At 47.1% G+C, this 17,689-nt stretch overlaps 1 protein-coding gene across 5 annotated transcripts in view; it reads left to right on the top strand.

The window, feature by feature from the left end:
• Positions 1-5,340: 5,340 nt before the first annotated feature.
• The window catches only part of L3mbtl1 (L3MBTL histone methyl-lysine binding protein 1), a 35,463-nt gene continuing 23,114 nt past the window's right edge, over positions 5,341-17,689 (top strand). For 3 of the 5 annotated variants that reach the window (XM_047542097.1, XM_047542098.1, XM_047542095.1), the window contains exons 1-7: positions 5,341-5,433; positions 10,688-10,833; positions 11,021-11,247; positions 11,636-11,777; positions 12,035-12,185; positions 12,317-12,437; positions 13,059-13,140. In XM_047542097.1, coding sequence (XP_047398053.1) covers positions 5,378-5,433; positions 10,688-10,833; positions 11,021-11,247; positions 11,636-11,777; positions 12,035-12,185; positions 12,317-12,437; positions 13,059-13,140 — 925 coding nt within the window. In that variant the 5' untranslated portion in view covers positions 5,341-5,377. Of the gene's footprint in view, positions 5,434-5,634; positions 5,773-10,687; positions 10,834-11,020; positions 11,248-11,635; positions 11,778-12,034; positions 12,186-12,316; positions 12,438-13,058; positions 13,141-17,689 lie in introns of those variants that run through there. The other 2 variants (XM_047542100.1, XM_047542099.1) reach the window with 2 other exon arrangements.

The raw sequence follows: 17,689 nt of genomic DNA, 5'->3' as shown, positions 1-17,689 counted from the left end.
AAGGGGCCATGAGGCAAGGAAACAAATTGTCCCCAGAAGCCGCTGGAGGAAGGGCAGTCCTACCAACACCTTGATCTGGCCTACTGAAATCCACTTTGGACCTCCTGTTTTCAGAACTATAATGTGATAATTTTTTTTTTTTTTTAAGCCACAAAGTTTGTGGTGATTGATTCCCATGGCTGCAACACAACTGAAGGTTTAAGAAACCTTGCACAACTGGGCTTGCTCACTTGACTGTCTGCCATCTCCATGAGAATAGTATTCCTCAGTCAGCCTGCCTTTCAAGGAGATGGAAGACGGGTGGATCAGAACTGTCTTAGCCCCACCCACCTACAGCTTGAAGCAGAGCCCAGCCAGATCAGCCAACCTGCAAAGGTGAAAAACAAAAGTTGTGTGCTGTTGCCAGGTGTGGCACATGCCTGTAATCCCAGCAACTTGGGAGACTGAGGCAGGAAGATCACAAGTTCAAGGCCAGCCTTAGTAACTTAGTGAGACTCATCTCAAAAAAATAAAAGGGATAGGGATGTAACCTGGTGGTAAAGCATCCCTGGGTTCAATCCTCAGTAGTGGGAGAAAAAAAAGGTGCTACTCAGTTTGGAGGTTAGCAGTAATAATAGCTAGCTGATACACGATACTGGGCAGCCCTACACGTCTTTCCCATACGTATGCCTGTACAGTAACCATGTATGGGGACGGGTGCAGTGAGCACCCAGGCTCCCATTCTTTCTCTGCCTATTCAGAGCCTCAGCAAGCTAGCTTTTCATCCACACTGCATAGGTTCAGCTTATAGGGGGCACCAGTAGAATTTGGGAGGGAGGGAGAAGATTAAAACTGGGGTGTTTATAACTCCCTCCCTGCAGGCTTAATTGACACTGGCTGTGGCCCTCATCCAAAGGTCTCAGTATATGGCCTACACAGTCCTCTTGTTTCAAGTCCTGGTAAGGGCCCCCACCCCCACACCCATGTCCTTGCCCCATGGTGCAATGCTAACAATTGTAATATTCCTCCACCCTACGCACACCTTTAAAGTGTTTATTTCAATAAAGTGTAAAACATTACACTTGATGGTGTAGATTAAGCAAAGTTAACAGAAGTTTTCATTAACCATAAAAAGCAGGAAAAGATTCCTGAATTAACAAGTGCACCAAGCAATTTTATTCTCACCCTTTAACTTTTCCCAAGAGGGCACCACCTACTGCCCTCCTCTGGCAGTGCCTGACCTACCTGTCAGCCCAAGTTTATCCGTCTGGCATGTACCTGAAAATTAACATGTTCTTTGGAGGAAGAAGAGAGATTAAAAGATAACTCCCTAGCAAATGCATTCAAACAGCTGATTGTGGGATTATTGGTTTGCACCACCACAACCAGCTCACCACCAGTTCTTTTAAGAACACAATATTTTAATAATGAGGAAATGGAGAAGGACTCCAACCGCAGTACACAGTATTTCCTCCTCAACCCCCTGCTGCCGCCCGAGGCCCTATTTGATGGTTCCACCTCTATCATGCAGCCACTTCCCCTCTCCATTAAAAATAAATTAAGTTGGCTTGGGGTATAGCTTAGTTGGGGCACACTTGCCCAGGCACGTGTGGGACCCTGATTCCATCCCCAGCACCTCAAAGAAAAAAAGCGTATACATGAACTATGCCCTGTGTCAGGTAACAAGGACAGGGCTTCCAGAGATTCTCTAGGCCAGAATAAATTTCCATCTTGTTCCATGTCTGATGTGTGAGTCTGCTTAGCTGGATCATCTATTCTGATATGTGGCATTTTTAAAGGATCTATTAGAAAAGGCCTTGTCATACTAAGTCATAGTAGTCACACCATTGTCAAGGGTTTTTGTTTTGTGCGCACGAGCACATGTGTGTGCGCGCGCCCCAGCCTTTTTTTATTATTTTGAGACAGAGAGTCTCACCAAGCTGCTAAGACCGGCCTCCAACTTGCAATCCTGCTGCCTCCGACTTCTGAGTTGCTGGGATGATAGGTGTGCACCACCACACCTGGCCATCACCTCCCCTGTTTCTTTGATTCCTCTGTTCGTTCACCTATGTTTGGTCCTCCATTAGGCACAAGAGACCAAAGAGCACAGATCCCCAGTCTTCAGCAGCCTGTGGGTTTAAACAAGGCAATGTAACATCTTCCGTCAGGGTGGGCTCAGGAGCTAAAATTCTGGGCTTTATTTTCTACCTCGACTTAATCTGACAAATGAAATTTATGGGAGGCCATTGTTTGGGACTGAGCTGCTGCACTAGGCCCCAGTGGAACTGACCAGGCCAAAATGGAATGATTCAGACCAAAGGTTTACGCCACCAACCAAAACTAAGCTGTTTAGGTGACTTTCCAAGAAATCAAGAGATGACGACCAGTTTTTCGCCAGCATGGTGAGGAATAAGGAAGTGCCCTCTGCTTTAACCCTTACAAGGAGAGTCATCAGAAGTAACCTGTTAATCAATCTGCCTTTTTATTCACTCATATATTTATTTTGAGAGAGAAACTCTCACTAAGTTGCCCAGGCTGGCCTCAAACTTGCAATCCTCCTGCTTCAGCCCCAAGTCACTGTGATTATGGATGCATGTCACTGCACCCAGCTACACGTTTATTTAATAGTCTCCTTAAGTTGTACTGTCATCTCAGGTTCTTGTGGGTGCTAATCTTCCTACTTCTAGTCTGCCGGTGGTTAAACAAGGCAGCTTGTTTCTATGACTATTTTGTGTTTTTCTATCCTGAGCATTCTACTTGGCCCGAATCGTGGCAGTATCTCTTCCGAGCAGTTGCATATTTATTTCAGCAAGTGTTTCACTTGCCCAGGATCAGTTTTTGTATTGCTTCCCTAGCTTGAAGATGTCTATAGCAGGAGAGTAGTACAAATTTAGAATCCCAGTCTACATAGTGTAGACTGAGGGACTTGATTTTCCAAGGGCTGGCTTGTCTTGTCCTCTCCCCTGGGCACTGAGTATACCAGATGGAGACAAACTTCCTTCCAGCCTGCCCACACACCCCCCAGCACACTCACACATGCTGAGTTCTTCTAGAACTCTCTTCAATGAATTATAGAGTCCGGTGGGGGAAATGTCCAATCTTTATACAGGGAGGTTTAGTTCTAAGTTCCAATACCGCATGGTCCCAAGATCCTGTTTTCTGTCATTAAGTGGGTGGTAAAACCTAAGTCTCCAGCAGCTGAGTTGTTTCTACCCAGTCACAACCATCACTCAGTTGTTGCTTCCAGAACAAGAGAGATGTCAGACCATCTCCTTGTTTCTGTTTTCCTCTTTGTTTCTGGCTCCTGAGGACTTCCCCTTGCAAGTTCAGCTGTGAATTTCCTTCCCATCCTTGTGTGCTTGCTTGCTGCTTGTCTTATGTTTTATGCAGGATTTTTAGGTGGTTGTGTTAGAAAGGATTCCCTACTAGTGCAGTCTGATGTCACTGATACCAGAAGTGTTTTCACACATAAAGGGCATATCCTGATGATTTTTCTAAAAGTAAAGGACTGCCCCAATTTGTTTCTACTCTTTCTTGTAGAAACAAAACTAAAGACTGCTTATAAACAACTTGTAATGCTTCTACATTCCAATATATTTTGGGTCCTTTCTTGGGTAGGGGGTTAACACGGAGAAGCAACTGGGGGCTGTCAATCTGTAAAACAGAGGAGTTTGTCACTTAAAGGAAAGGTTGGACTTGCTCACTAGCTCTCTTTTTTGGTACCAGGGATTGACCTCAGGGACACTTAATCACTGAGCCACATCTCCAGTCCTATTTTGTAGGGTCTCACTGAGTTACTTAGTGCCTTGCTTTTACTGAGGCTGGCTTTGAACTCCAGATCCTCCTGCCTCAGCCTCCCGAGATTATAGGCGTGTGCCACTGTGCCTGGTACTCACTAGCTCTTGAAGAATGGACACCAGCAGAGCAGACTCAGGTCCCATAATGCAGACCCTTCCCCAAATTACATCAACTTGGAAAGGACTTTCCATCCCTGAAGGTGCTGAATGAAGCTAGCAAGCTAGGACCTAAGACGAACAAATACTGCTAATGGGCACAAAAAAATATTTCAGCAACTCAGACCCATGTTAGTTGTTTGTTTCTTGATCCCACTTGTTCAAATTTCACTTGTGTGTTTTAATCACTGTCTAAAAGATGCATTTGTTATTGAGCAGCCGTGTGTTTGCGTAGGTTCACTACTTCCTTTTTAATCCTTTGAATACCTAAAATAAACCTTTTGGAATCCAGAACAAGCACAGTCTGGGTAGAGATGAGAGAAAACCTTGTGATGGTTGTGTGCGTATTGGTGCGTATAAAGAGGCTTCCATTGTTATGGCAACCAGCATCCTTAACTGATGCAATCCTGTTCCCAATAATATGAGATGTGATTAAAAACTGACATTGCAGCAAGGCAGAACACATGTAATGCGTTGGCGTGGTAACCAGAATAGTTAAATTCTGCATAAATTTAAACCTGTTGATCAGAGCAATTTGGGGGGGACTTGCCCACAATTCATTATGAACACTTTTTTCATCTGGACTGGGAGTCAGTAGCCTAGATGTCTGAATGCTGACCATGACCCAAGGTCAAATTAGACCTCAGTTTCCTCGTCTGTAAAATAGGGAATTAAATTTAAAAATCAGTGAAAGGATGGGGCCCTGGAGAGTTGCCCTGTTTGGTTGCCCCGTTTCTTTTGCTTGGGGTACATAAATTAGTCGATCAAAGGATACTTATTGAGCGCCCACTCTGCGCTAGGTACCAGCGATTTAAAACAAAAACAAAAACAAAACTCAGTATGTTGGGTGGAGGGATGTAGTTCAGTGGTAGAATGTTAGCCCAGTGTGTGAGGAGGCCCTGGGTTCAATTCCTAGGTTCCATTTCCAGTAAAATACAGACAGAAAACGTGTTTTCCTTCTTCTTGGAGATTTCAGTCTCTTAAACTCTTGAATTACTCACATCTATATGAAATTATAGCTGTGATATACATAAGACAGGTGTTTTGTTTTCCAAGAACCAATAAGATTCGACTAGAGAGATTAGTCAATGGAATCGAAGCACAGGGGAACAATGACTTGCTCAAGTCAACTCCAAAAGGGGAACCATTACTGAAAAGAGCCACACGCCATGAAGTAGGTGATTGTGTTTACGGGTGTTGAAATGGAAGACCAGAGGGATAAAGTGATATTTTCCCAGGTCACACCATCAGTCAAATGGTAATGGGGTCATCCAAAAGCGGGAGCGGCTGACTAGTCTTCGTGCCAGGCAGGGCCAAGGTTCCTTTCCTCTAGTCGCACTTCACCTTTCCTGGGCCAGTTTCCTGACGCCCCTGGACTCCCCCTCTCCAGACGAGGGGTAGGCCTGGTGAGAAGGCTGGACGGAGCGACCTACTGCCTGGGGTGCATGCGGGGTGCAGCCTTGTCCTTCGTCACCCACCATCCAGCTCGGGGATCCAGCAGGTGCGCGGTCTTGCCGGCTCGGTGGTCCCTGGCCAGCCACCCTGGGCGCCCCGGCCTGGGATGCAGGGGGTGGGGGGCAGCAGGAAGCTCGACGCGCCCGCCTGCGCAAACCGGTCCCGGGGATAAGGGGAATTGGGCCGGCGCTGCGGGGGCCTGGAAGAGAGGCGGGAGGCCGCGGGCACCCGAAGCCCCGCCGCCCAGGCCAGACGGCTCTGCGGGCGCTCGGGCTCCGCGCTCTGCGTCCCGCAGCGAGGCGGGCCCGCCCCCTTGAGCGCGCAGGCGCCGCCGCGCCCGCTCCCACCGCAGCTCCGCGCGGGGCGGCCACCGCGGGCCCTGCAGGTGAGCACCGTGCCGGCCGGAGGGGCGGCCCCGGCGGCCCCCGCACGGCGAGCGCGGGGCTGCGCGGTCCTTCGGGCTCCCGCGGCGGGGGCGCGGGCTGGGCCGGCGGCCGGGGCCGAGCCGAGCGCGAGGCGACTGGGCGGGGGCCGGGCGGCGGGCCGGGGGCCAGCGGAGCCCGCGGGGCGGCCGCCGCCGGGACCTGCGGGGCTGGGCGGGCGCGGCCGCGGGCGCGGCGGGAGCTTCCCGGAGCCGGAGGAGGTGTGGAAGGCGAGGCGCCGGTCTCCCCAGTAAACCGGCCATTCGGCAAACTTTCTCTTTCTTATCGTTGATTTTCGGTATTTATAACGGAAAATGGGATTTTAAAGAATTTTAGTTTTTTTTTTTTTTTTTTTTTTTTTCCTTTAATGTAAAGGGAAAGAATAAGAAGATTTCCGCCATTTTGGCCTCTAAAAAAGTAACCTACGGACCGGTGACCGCCCGGCCCGCCGCTGGCTTAGTCCCGGAGGCAGGTGGAGGGTCGAGGCGGGGACCCCGGACCCGCCGTCCCGCAACCGCTCCGACGCTTCGGCCAGGGAGCGGGCGGGGGCCCCAAGTTTGCAAGCACTTCGTGCGTGGCTTGTGCGGTTTCTGCCTCTGACACTTAGCTTCCCACCCCCAGCACCAACCAGGGCATTTATTGGGCGTCTGTTGTTTACAAGGCCATGATGGGCAAGAAGTGGGGAAATCTTGGCAGGCAGCAAGAGACAGTATGGGCACATTTATTCAATTATTTATTGAGCATCTACTATGTGCCCTGCTCTGGTCTGGGGATTTATTGGTCGTTTTAACAGATCCCTGTAAACAGACTGAGAGTCGAGGGGTTATTTTTTGTTGTTTGGGCGGTTTTTGTTTTGTACGGGAGATTGAACCCGGGGGCACTCAACCGCTGAGCCACATCCCCAAACCTTTTTTTATATTTTATTTTCAGACAAGGTCTGAGTTGCTTAGGTTCACGCTAAGTTGCAGAAGCAGGTTTTGAATTGCCATCCTCCTGTCTCAGCATCCCAAGCCGCTGGGAGATTTGAGTTTTGAGTGTCAGCTTAATGCCCTTGTGAAGACCGTAAGGTTGGACAGAGACAAGCTTGAATGATGAAATAATCTCAACGCGGCCGGGTGGTGGGGGGTCTCAGTCTGTCCCAAGGGAAACTCTGGAACTGAGGTGACCCTGCAGATGCCCCAAATTAAGGCAAGGGGTTGGGGCCTTTATAACTCTTATCAAATAACCATCAGGTGGTTCTACTGGAGAAAACCCTGGGGTGATGGAGCTCCCTTGGCCCTGGGCAATTCCAAGAGAACCTATAGCTGAAGACAGAAAACTTTCTTTAGCACCCTCCAGAAGCCCAGATTCTTCTGGATCCCCCCTCACCTGGTTGCAGGTCCTCTGAGTCTTTCACTGGATACGCTTCCTCTTCTCAACTCCAAGTCTCCCACTCTTCTGGTTTTTTTTTTTTTTTTAATTTTTAATTTTTTGGTACTGGAGATTGACCCCAGGAGTGCTTTACTACTGAGCTGCATCCTTAACCCTTCCTATTTTTAATTTTGAAATGGTCTCACTAAGTTGCTGAGGTTAGCCTCAAACTTGTGATCCTCCTGCCTCAACCTCCTGAGTCATTCTGTTTTAAATGGCACGTATACACGATGACTTTCAAATGTGTATCTTCATCCCCAAGAGGATCTGTTATCTCTTGAGTATAAACTACAGAAGAGCCCTTAGTCTTGTTTGTAGCCATATCCCCAGAGCACAGAGTGGTGCTGATGCCTCCTTGGTTCTCCAAGGTTTGCCAAAAAGGGCACAAAACCTGAACAGAAAGTCATCTTCTCAGCCACTCCTCCTTGATAGACCTGAAACGAGACAGGTTTTGAAACAGAGGGGAGTTCTTTAAGAAATAACCATATTTGCCAGGTACGGTGGCTCATGACTATAATCCCAGCAACTTGGAAGGCTGAGACAGGAGGATCACAAGTTTGAGACCAACCTCAGCAATTTAGCGAGGCCCTAAGCAACTTAGCAAGACCCTGTATCAAAATTAAAAAGTAAAAAGGACTGGAGATTATGTCAATGGTAAAGTGCCCCTGGGTTAAATCTCCAGTACCAAAAAATAAAAGTAGCTATATTTGCTTTTAACAATTGCCAATACTTTGAATAAAAAGTTAAATTCTATTTAAAATAATTAAGAATTGTACAGATACTTCAGCTGTGCAAAGCAAAATAATTGGGATTGAAACTCAGGGGGTTCTGTGTTATTTTTTAAATGGAAAACTGATCTTGATTGATTTGGATGTTTCCTTAATCAGGTTATATATCTAAACTTTGCCTACCTGAGTATATGTCTAGTTTATATGCCTCCATAATATAAAGGATGGGTTCTATATTTTAGAAAAAGCTAGAAAAACGAGTGCACAAGACTATCGAGAGAGAGGGAGGGCAAGAGAGATGGTAACCACTGTAAGCTGACTTTGCAAGCAGGCAGCTTCCCTATATTGACCAGAAGCTGCGAAGCTTCTTGGAATTTCCATTTAAGGGGAGTGGATTGGTATTTGTTGAAGGCCTGCTGGTATCAATACTTCACCAAAACCCTTTGAGGCAGGTATCATTACCACTTTCATTTTACACGAGGAAACTGAGGCTCAGAGGGAGTAAGCTACTTATTTGGAGTCATGGGCATTAGGTGGAGGAGCTGAGATTCAAAGTCTGCCTTAGGCCTAGGTCCGGGATTTCTGTTAACTTCTGCACCAGAGCCATTGCTAAGTACTGCAAACAAACAAGTTGCAGTACAAACAACTCTACAATGTCGTTTGTTTTTTCCCGCCTTCCCCCCCCACTTCTTTCTGGTATTGGGGATTGAACTAAAGGCCTTGTGCATGTTAAGAACACAGTGTACTCTTGAGCTGTTCACACCAACCTGTCTATGGTGGTTTTCTATTAACAAGTTAGAATTACTGAAAGCTAACACAGGTACTTGTGTGGGGGACAGTACTGGGGATTGACACAGATACTTCTTGTTTTGGTTTCGTGGCGCTGGGGATTGAACCAAGGCCTCATGCATGCGAGGCAGGTGCTCCACCAATGAACTACATCCCCAGCTCTCAACACAAATACTTTTTGAGCACCTACTGTGTGTCAGGTGCTAGTCTAACTACTCACTCAGGATAGAGAGTGAACAAAGAAAGATAAAGACTTTGCATTTATGTGGGGATGACTGATCAAACATAAATAAATAAATCAAAATCACTATTGATAACAAAAAATGTGAAAGAAACACAGTAATGGGAGTGGTGAGAGGTGTGCTCCTTCTTGTGCTCAGGAAAGACCTCTTTGCAGGAGGTGACTCTGAGCTGAAGCCTAGAGGATGGGGACAAGCCAGCCAGTTGTGGGACTTGGGGAATAACCTTCCAGGTGGAAGGAACAGCAATGGCAAAGCTCTGAGGCGGGAACATTAGTCAAGCAGTAGAAAGAAACCAGTCTGTCACGGATACAGAATAAGGAAAGAATGGTGGAGGATGAGGTAGTGGGAAGCTGGAGGTGAGATTCTGGAGGGTAAAGCACACTTACTTTATTCTAAAGTCAGTAGAGAGCCATTGAAGAATTTCACATAGGGAAATTAGTTTTATATTTTCATAGCTTTTTCTCATTGGAAAATCTCAGTCTCTCTCTCTCTTTTCGGTAGCGCTGGGGATTGAACCCAGGATCTCATGCATGCTAGGCATACACTCTACCTCCGAGCTCTACCCGCAGCCTCTTACTGGAGAACAGACCATAGGGGGCAGGAGAGGAAGCAGAGAATGAGTCAGGAGGCACTTTCAGAAGTCCAAGGAAAGCTAATGGTGGTTGGGCCTAGTATGGTGGCAAGGAATAGAAGTGATCAGACACGGAAATGTGTTTCAGAGGTAGCGCCAACAGGCCAATTATGCATAAAGCTGTGGTGTCCAGTACATTAATCATGGCCACTCTTGCTATTTAAATTTAATTAAAATTCAGTTAAAAAATTCATTTTCTCCATCACACAATCTTAGTTTCAAATAGTCTCGTGTGGCTAGTGACTGTAGTATCGGGTGGCATATGTGTAGAACATTTTTATCATCACAGAAAATTCTATTGGACAGTGCTGGTAAGATATCTGGGACAGTGGCCAGCACATTTTAGGAGCTGAATAAATGCTAGATATTAAATATATTATGTCATTATGTCTTTTTTTAATGTTCAACTTTTTATTAAATGCCTTTACTGTCTTTGCTTTATTAAAGCAGAATCTCATGCTGACTGGGTTTTTATACACTACCCCTTTGTTCTTCTGATACATGCATTGGTTTAACAGATGTTTCAGTGCCCACTCGAGTACAGAGAGTGTGGTAGGCAGGGGGCATAAAATAACAAAAGATTCCCTTTCCCAGGAAGATGAACCTGTTTAGATAGAGAACCTGATATACACGGGCTCTGAGTCCCCAGAAGGAGAAGGGAGTGCTTCTAGTGGAGATGGAGGTAGGGTCAGGAAAGAGGAGAGTTTGGGCTTGCCTTGGACTTTGTCATGAGAATCCTAGCCAAATAGAAGCTTGACTTGAGTCATGCTTCCTGGAGTCAGTTCTGTACACAGTTTGCATAGCACCCACATCCATGCCAATATGCCCATCTTCACAGAGGATGGGGAAGTGCAGTGTCTGGCGGGATCTCTCACAGTGACCTGAGTAGACCCGGGAGCCAGGCCTGATGGTGGGCCTCTAATACTCTACTTTTCTCAGGGCTGAGGCCTTTCTCTGGAGGTTACTGGCTTGTGTGTGGTCAGCTCCTCCTCAAAAAAGCCCCTTGCCTTCTCATTTCCCTTGCTTTCTCAACAAAGGTCCCCTCTTGATCACACTGGGGACTGTGTTTGGCTTGTAGGCCTGTCAGGATGGAAGGGCATACTGAAATGGAGGTGCTGAGGACACTGAAAGGGTCTTCAACAGGGGAGGTCAGCGTGCATCTGGTGACCAGAGACAGCCCTGGTTCCGGTCCCCTCCTGCCGGCAACTGCCTTCATCATTCCAGGTAGGTCAAGTTCAGGTCTGGGGAGGCAGAACATTACCAAACCTGCTAAAGTAGGTGTGGATCCTAGGTAGAAGGTGACACCTTTCACTTTCCTACACCTGCCTTCTTTGACTTGCCTACACAAGTGGTAGAATCGAAGCAGGGCCACCAGGCCCACCTGTGTATCTATCTCCGCATTCATTCGCAGCCAGCTCGGCCACCCTTGGCCTGCCCAGCAGTGCCTTGGATGTGTCCTGCTTCCCAGGGGAGCCGATCCATGTAGGCGCCCTGGAGCGGGTGGTCGGCAATGAACCAGTTACAGCCACCGTTCTGCCGCAGCTAAGCGCCGGGCCAGCGGCCAGTACTAGCACCAGCACAGTGCAGCTGCTAGAGTGGACAGAAGCTGTGGCTCCGCCCCCTGGGAGTGGCCTGCGGGTCAGTGCCTGTGGGAATTGGCTAGTCCCTTGAGTGGCCGCTGCGGGGCGGGGCCTGTTGGCCAGGAGGCGGGGCTTGAGATGGAAATGGGGAGGTGGACTGAGATGATGGATCCTGCCAGATGGGGCCTTGAATGGGGGGCTTTCGGGGTGTGGCTTGGGTCGAAGCCCTCCTGGCCTTGGAGGCCGTGGGGGCGTGGCTGGGAGTGAGGCACCCTGGGACTGGTTCTGCAGGTGCAGGGGGCGTGGCCCAGGAGACAGGGGGCGGGGCCTCGAGGCCTAGTGGTGGGGGGCTGGCCAGCATGAGGCCGTGAGAAGGGTGCCCACCGCCCCGCAGTGGGCCGAGGCCCGGGTGGGCTTCGCCGTCCTCACACTTTCCCGTGCTCCAGTTCCGGATAAGCGAGTACGCGCCGCTAAACATGGTGGGAGTGGAGCGACCACGGAGTCCAGAGCTGCGGCAGGAGGGCGTGGCTGAACATGAAGATGGCGGGGCCCCGGAGGGAGGTGGCGATGCGGGCACCCAACAGCCCGGTAGGAGCCCGCGCCTCGGGCCCTGAGCTGGGGCACCGCGCGGTGTGGGGTGCGGCCTGAGCTCCTGAGGAGCATCAGCCGGGGGCGTGGCCCCGCGGTTCCTGCAGGTGCGCCCCGGGGTGGGTCCTGCGTGGAGAAGGCTGGGGGGCTGTCCAGTGCGGAGGTGGGACCAAGGGGAGGCAGGGCCCGAGGACCGTGGGCGGAGCCTGAGCGTGACTGTGAAGGGGTGGGAGGCCTAAGGCCCATTGGCCCCACAGGGGCCCTCCCCCAGGACCCTTCAGAGGAGCCCTCTCAGGACCCCCCAGAGGATGATAGCGCCTGTCGGTGCCAGGCGTGCGGTCCTCCGCAAGGCGCCGATCCAGATCTTGGTTCCTCCAATGCCAGCTGCCCTCAGCTGTTCCAGGAGCGGTAAGGGAGTAGGGGTCGCAGCTTACTTAACTCTGTCTTCCGCTCCCAAAGCCCCATTTCTGTTCAGGTGTAGGTGGGGGCTGGGTGGTGCAGGGCAGATGGTTCTTTCGCTAAGGCTGCTCTTCCCTCAGGTCAGTCATAGTGGAGAATTCCTCAGGCTGTGCCAGTGCTTCTGAACTCCTCAAACCCATGAAGAAGAGAAAGCGCAGGGAATACCAGAGCCCATCAGAGGAGTCGGAGCCAGAGGCCATGGTAGGAAGAGGGCAGTGGGAGGGAAGAGGGAGGCTAGAGCCGATGCCTCAATTCCTGCGTTTTCATCAATCCAAGAGATGGGGCTAGGCCAGAGAAGACTCCCATAATGACTTGTCATAATTTGGAACTCATCTTGAATACCCGGTTGGAGGGAAATAAATAAATCACTCTGTTTCCTGGAGTGCCCATCTCAGTCTATTATTAGGATTAAGACACATTCTTGTGAAATGGTACCCAAGGTGGATGTCTAGGAGGTGGGAAACTGCATCACTGGAGGCCATGAACCAGGCCCAAATCAGGAAACAGGGCTCTAGCTGCATAAGTGGGAAGAGACAGAGCATGAAAATTCTACTGAGCAGGTAAAATCAGCACAGGGCACTTGACCATGTACTCAGTTTCCCCACCTAGGAATGAGAACCCAGCCAGGCAGTACAGCAAGGGTGTGTGCCCAAGTGGCAGCAGGTTGTCTGCTGACACTGTGTTCCTGCTGGTGACCTAGAATAAATTCTGCCTGTTTGGAGCAGAACACATGTGGCCAGAGAGTCAGACAGGGGCCAGGATCAGAGATCGGACCTTGGATTTATGAGGACAGGAAGCTGGGATCAGGCTTTCCTTCTACAGGAGAAGCAAGAAGGAAAGGATCCAGAGGGACAGCCCACTACCAGTACTGCAGAGAGCGAGGAGTGGAGCAGCAGCCAACCTGGTATGGGGGCCTGTGTGTATATATTTGTGTGAGGTGTGTACATGCCTGTTGGATGTGTGAGGCCGGGAGTGTGGGTCATGGTTGTGATGGTAGGTTTTACATAACCAGATGAGCATGGGTTAGTGTATGTGAAAGAAAGAGACTGCTTCTAGCTTGTGTGTTAGTATATGTGTGTCCTTGGGGGTTATATTATGTGTTTGTTTATCCTGTATTATTCAGTTGAGAGTAGGCCCCACAGCCAGGGATGTCGTAGCTCAATATCTGAAGACTTGAGCAGCCTCTATTGGCACCAGATGGCATTGCTGGTCATTGGTCTGACTTGCCCTTTTCTGGCCCTTTGAATCTAAACAAAATGGAGCAGAGATCATTCCTAGTTGGCTCCAGCCCTGAGGCCTTCTCTGTTACAATCTCAGTATTCCCAGATGACAACTGTCAACTGGAACTAAGTACCATGTATCACACTTGTCATCACCTAGATTCTGGATAGCAATTTGTTTAATGTTTATCTTCCTCCCTGAAACTTAGACTCCATCAATAGGGACTGAAATTGTTTTATTGATCATTATATCTCAGTTGCTTAGCCTAGAACCTGGTACAGAGTAGGTTCTCGGTGAATACTTTGTTCAATAGATGAATGGATGATTTGGATGATTCCTTATGAACTGTATAGTTCAGTTGCATGAGTCACTGACTCTCCCCCACCAACACACACACACACAGAAAGAACTAGAAGGATGAAGTCAGTTCTTAGTGCATCATCAGCCTCCATTAGCCCAAGGTGCCCAGTCTGCGTCCAGGGCTCAGAACTTGATAGTACCCACTTCTGCCCATCACAGCCAGTCAAGTTTTTACTACTGTCACAGGCAGTCACATCAGAAATCAAAGGCTTATCTCTCTTTGGTGTATGGCTTACGCAAAAGGAAGAGACAGTGGATCACTACTCTTGGCCCAACTGCCCTATCTTACTAAGGGAAATAAATTCATGAGTCAACATTCTTTTTTTTAGCAGGGCCCCATGAGCTGGTACAGAATTATTATTATTTTTTCTGATGCTGGAGATTGAATCCAGGGCTTCATGCTTGCCAGGCAAGCACTCAACCAGTGAACTACACCCCAGTTCCAGAATTATCTTTGATTCATGCCACTCACCATCTCAACTGTGAACATTAGTGCAACATTTGTTGCTGAGTATTTTTCCCCTGTGCTTTTCTTCTTTCTTTTTTTCAAGAAAAAAAAAAATCTCAGCAGACGGAAGTTTGCATTTATGACTAAAATGTTTTCTACTCGTTTTCTGAGTCTTCTGACAGAAGGATCTGGGGGTAGGGATGGGGAAGCAGGACTGCCTGAGTTTTCTGTGTGTGTGGAGAATCCTTTTATCTGTCCCCTCTTTGGCAGCGCGATGGCCAGCTATTGGAGTCCTGGTTCAGAGACCTGATACAGCTAGTGCTGGTGGAGTTCTCCAGGAGTTGGGAACGTGTGACTCACACGTTTGGGCCTTCTTTCTCATATATTTCCTTCACCTTTTCAACTGCCATTTTGTGTGAATGGTCATTTTCTGACACACTGCGGTGAAAGTCCTCGAAACTTACTTAGCCATGAATAGCTATTCTGACCATTTTAACAGTTCCTGACATTTTCATGCCAGGTCTTGTTCTGCACACAGCCGATCAAGTGTCCGTAGTGACATTCTCCAGGATCAGCTCCTCACAGCCTTTTCAGATCCAGAGCTTCCTACGCCGCTTCTTTATAGTTACTTTAGGCAAATGTAACTGTGTTATTTCTCTAATGTTAATTCTTTATATACTCCAGATATAAGTCATTTGTCAGAAATATATTCACAAATAGTTCCTCTAGGTTTGTCTTACCTTTTCTAAATGATGTCCCAGGATGTCCCAGGCCCATCCCTGGAAACCATCCTGCCTTCCTAGATCTCTGAATGAGAGGAGCAGCCTTGAAATTTTCCTGAAATGATATTGAAGTTATCCAGTTGTCTTGATGAATAGAACCTGGCTTCCTTTTAGGCACATCAATCTTTTAACAAACTGTCCCTTGGCCACACCTTTGGTTTGTTCCACTAAATATGCCTTTTTCTCTAAATGATGTGTTTTGAGGAACAAAGTTTTCAGTTTGATGATTGTTCTAGTCAACTTTTTCACTACTATGACCAAAAGATTGACAAGAACAATTTTAGAGGAGCACAAGTTTATTTGACCGTCATGATTTCATAGGCCTCAGTCCATAGATGACCAACTGCATTGCTCTGGGTCCAAGGTGAGGCTGAGCATCATGGCAGAAGTATGTGAAGAAGGAAAGCAACCCAGGACTTGGCAATCAAGAAGCAATGAGAGCTCTGTTCACCAGGGACAAAACAGAACCCCAAAGGCACACTTCCAGTGACTTACCTCCTCCAGCCACACCTTACCTGCCTACATTATCTTTCAGTTAATCCATATCAATGGATTAAGGCTCTCATAACGTAACCATTTCTTGCATTCTCTCATACATGAGCTTTTGGGGAATGCCTCCTGTCTAAACCATAGCAATGATGTCTAATTATCAGTTTTTTAAGTTGTTAGTGCTTTATGCATCAGTTTTTATAGGGTACAGATTTCTTTGACAGCTTTATTGAGATATGTTTCTCATAACATGAAATTCATCCATTTGAAGTGTACAATTTTTTGTGTGTCTTCACAGAGTAATGTAATAATCAGCACATCAATGTTAAAGCATTTTCAGTACCCCCCAAGGAAACTCTGTACCCTCCCAAGCTTGGATTAGCTGTTGCCAACTATCAGTATGCTTCCTGTATAAATAGATTTGCCTATATGGAACATTCATATAAATGGAATTGTATATGTGGTCCTTTGTGAATGGTTTAATTCACTTCAGCACATTGTTTCCAAGTTTAGTCATGTTTTAGTGATACAGGTCTTGGAAATCAGGATCGGGTCCTGGTTCCCCAGTGTTGAAGATTAAACACTCAAGAAACGCTGAGGCAAGCATCGAAAGCAAATTTTTTTTTTTTTTTTTTTTTTTTTTTTTTTTTTTTTTTTTTTAAGAAAGAAATGGAGCAGAGGTAGCAGACTTGTTTGGAGAGAAGTCAGGGCCCAGAACTGGGTGCCTTGCCTTTTTTTTTTTTTTTTTTTTTTCTTTATATATATATTTTTTAGTTGTAGGTAGACACAATACCTTTATTCTTAGGTGGTTTATAGACCCCCAGAATCCCCAAATCGGAATCTCCTCACCTGTTCTTTTTTTTTGCACATAGGTGTCAAAGGGCAGGAAGGAGCGGCCAGGGGCTAGTCATTAGCAACTCCTTGTTTTGGGAAGTATGATCCCCCACCCCCAGATGTTGGCAACCCATTTCCTTTTCTTTGATGATCAGCCCTGTCTTTCTGACCCAATCATTTACTATCTAGGCTGACTGCCTGACCTTCACCCCTGTCTCATTAGCATGCATCTGAACTTTATTCCTTCTTCTTATCTAATAACATTCCATTGTATGTATGTATCATACTTTATCAATTAATGGATATATAGGTTGCTTCTGCTTTGGGGCTATTCTGAATAATGTCAATTAATATGAACGTTTATGTACAAGTTTTTGCATTGGCATGTTTTCATTTTTCTTGGGCGTATACCTAGGAGTGGAATTGTTTGTTCCTGTGATAATTTATATTTAGTCTTTTAAGGATTTGCCAGACTTTTTCTTTTATTTTTTTGCTGTTTGCTGTTGTTACGGGGGGTTTAACCTAAGGGCATTTTACCTCTGAGTTACTTTCCCAGCCCTTTTGATTTTTTATTTTGAGACAGGGTCTCACTAAGTTGCTGAGGCTGGCTTCAAACTTGTGGTCCTCCTGTCTCAGCCTCCCAAGTTGCTGGGATTATAGGTGTATGCTACCAGACCAGGCTAGACTGTTTTTCAAAATGATTGTGTCATTTTACACTCCCACCAGCAATATATGAGGAGTCCAGTTCATCCATATCCTCACTAGTGCTTGATCTCTTTCTCTTTCTCTCTTTTTTTTAACCTTAGCCAGTCTAGTGGTTTTGATTTGTAATTTCCTGATGGCTAATGATGTGTTGAGCATCTTTCTATGGTATTATTGGCTGTTTATATATTTTCTTTGGAGAAATGTGCAATCCTTGCCAATTTTTTTAATTGGGTATAAGAAACAGATTTTATATTGAAATTCAAGAGTGCCATATGGAATTGGGGAACAAGTCAAGAATATGAGTGTATAATTCAGTACAAGACATCAATGAATATGTCACTTACAGAAACTCTTCTTTATTCTTTTCTTTTTTGATACTGGGGATTAAACCCAGGGGCACTTTGCCACTGAGTTATATCCCTAGACCCTTTTTATTTTTTGTTTTGGGACAGGGTCTTGCTACATTGCTTAGGGTCTCGCTAAATTGCTGAGGCTGGCTTTGAACTTTCAGTCTTCTTGCCTCAGCCTCTTGAGTCACTGGAGGCATGTACCACCGTGCCCTATTTACAGAAACACTTTATTATCTGAGGTCCCTAATCTGAATTTACACGCAA

The sequence above is a fragment of the Sciurus carolinensis genome, chromosome 2 (genome assembly GCF_902686445.1).
Source record: "Sciurus carolinensis chromosome 2, mSciCar1.2, whole genome shotgun sequence".
Classification (NCBI taxonomy): domain Eukaryota; kingdom Metazoa; phylum Chordata; class Mammalia; order Rodentia; family Sciuridae; genus Sciurus; species Sciurus carolinensis.
The sequence above is the reverse complement of the archived record's forward strand: the minus strand, read 5'-3'. Positions and strand labels throughout refer to the sequence as shown.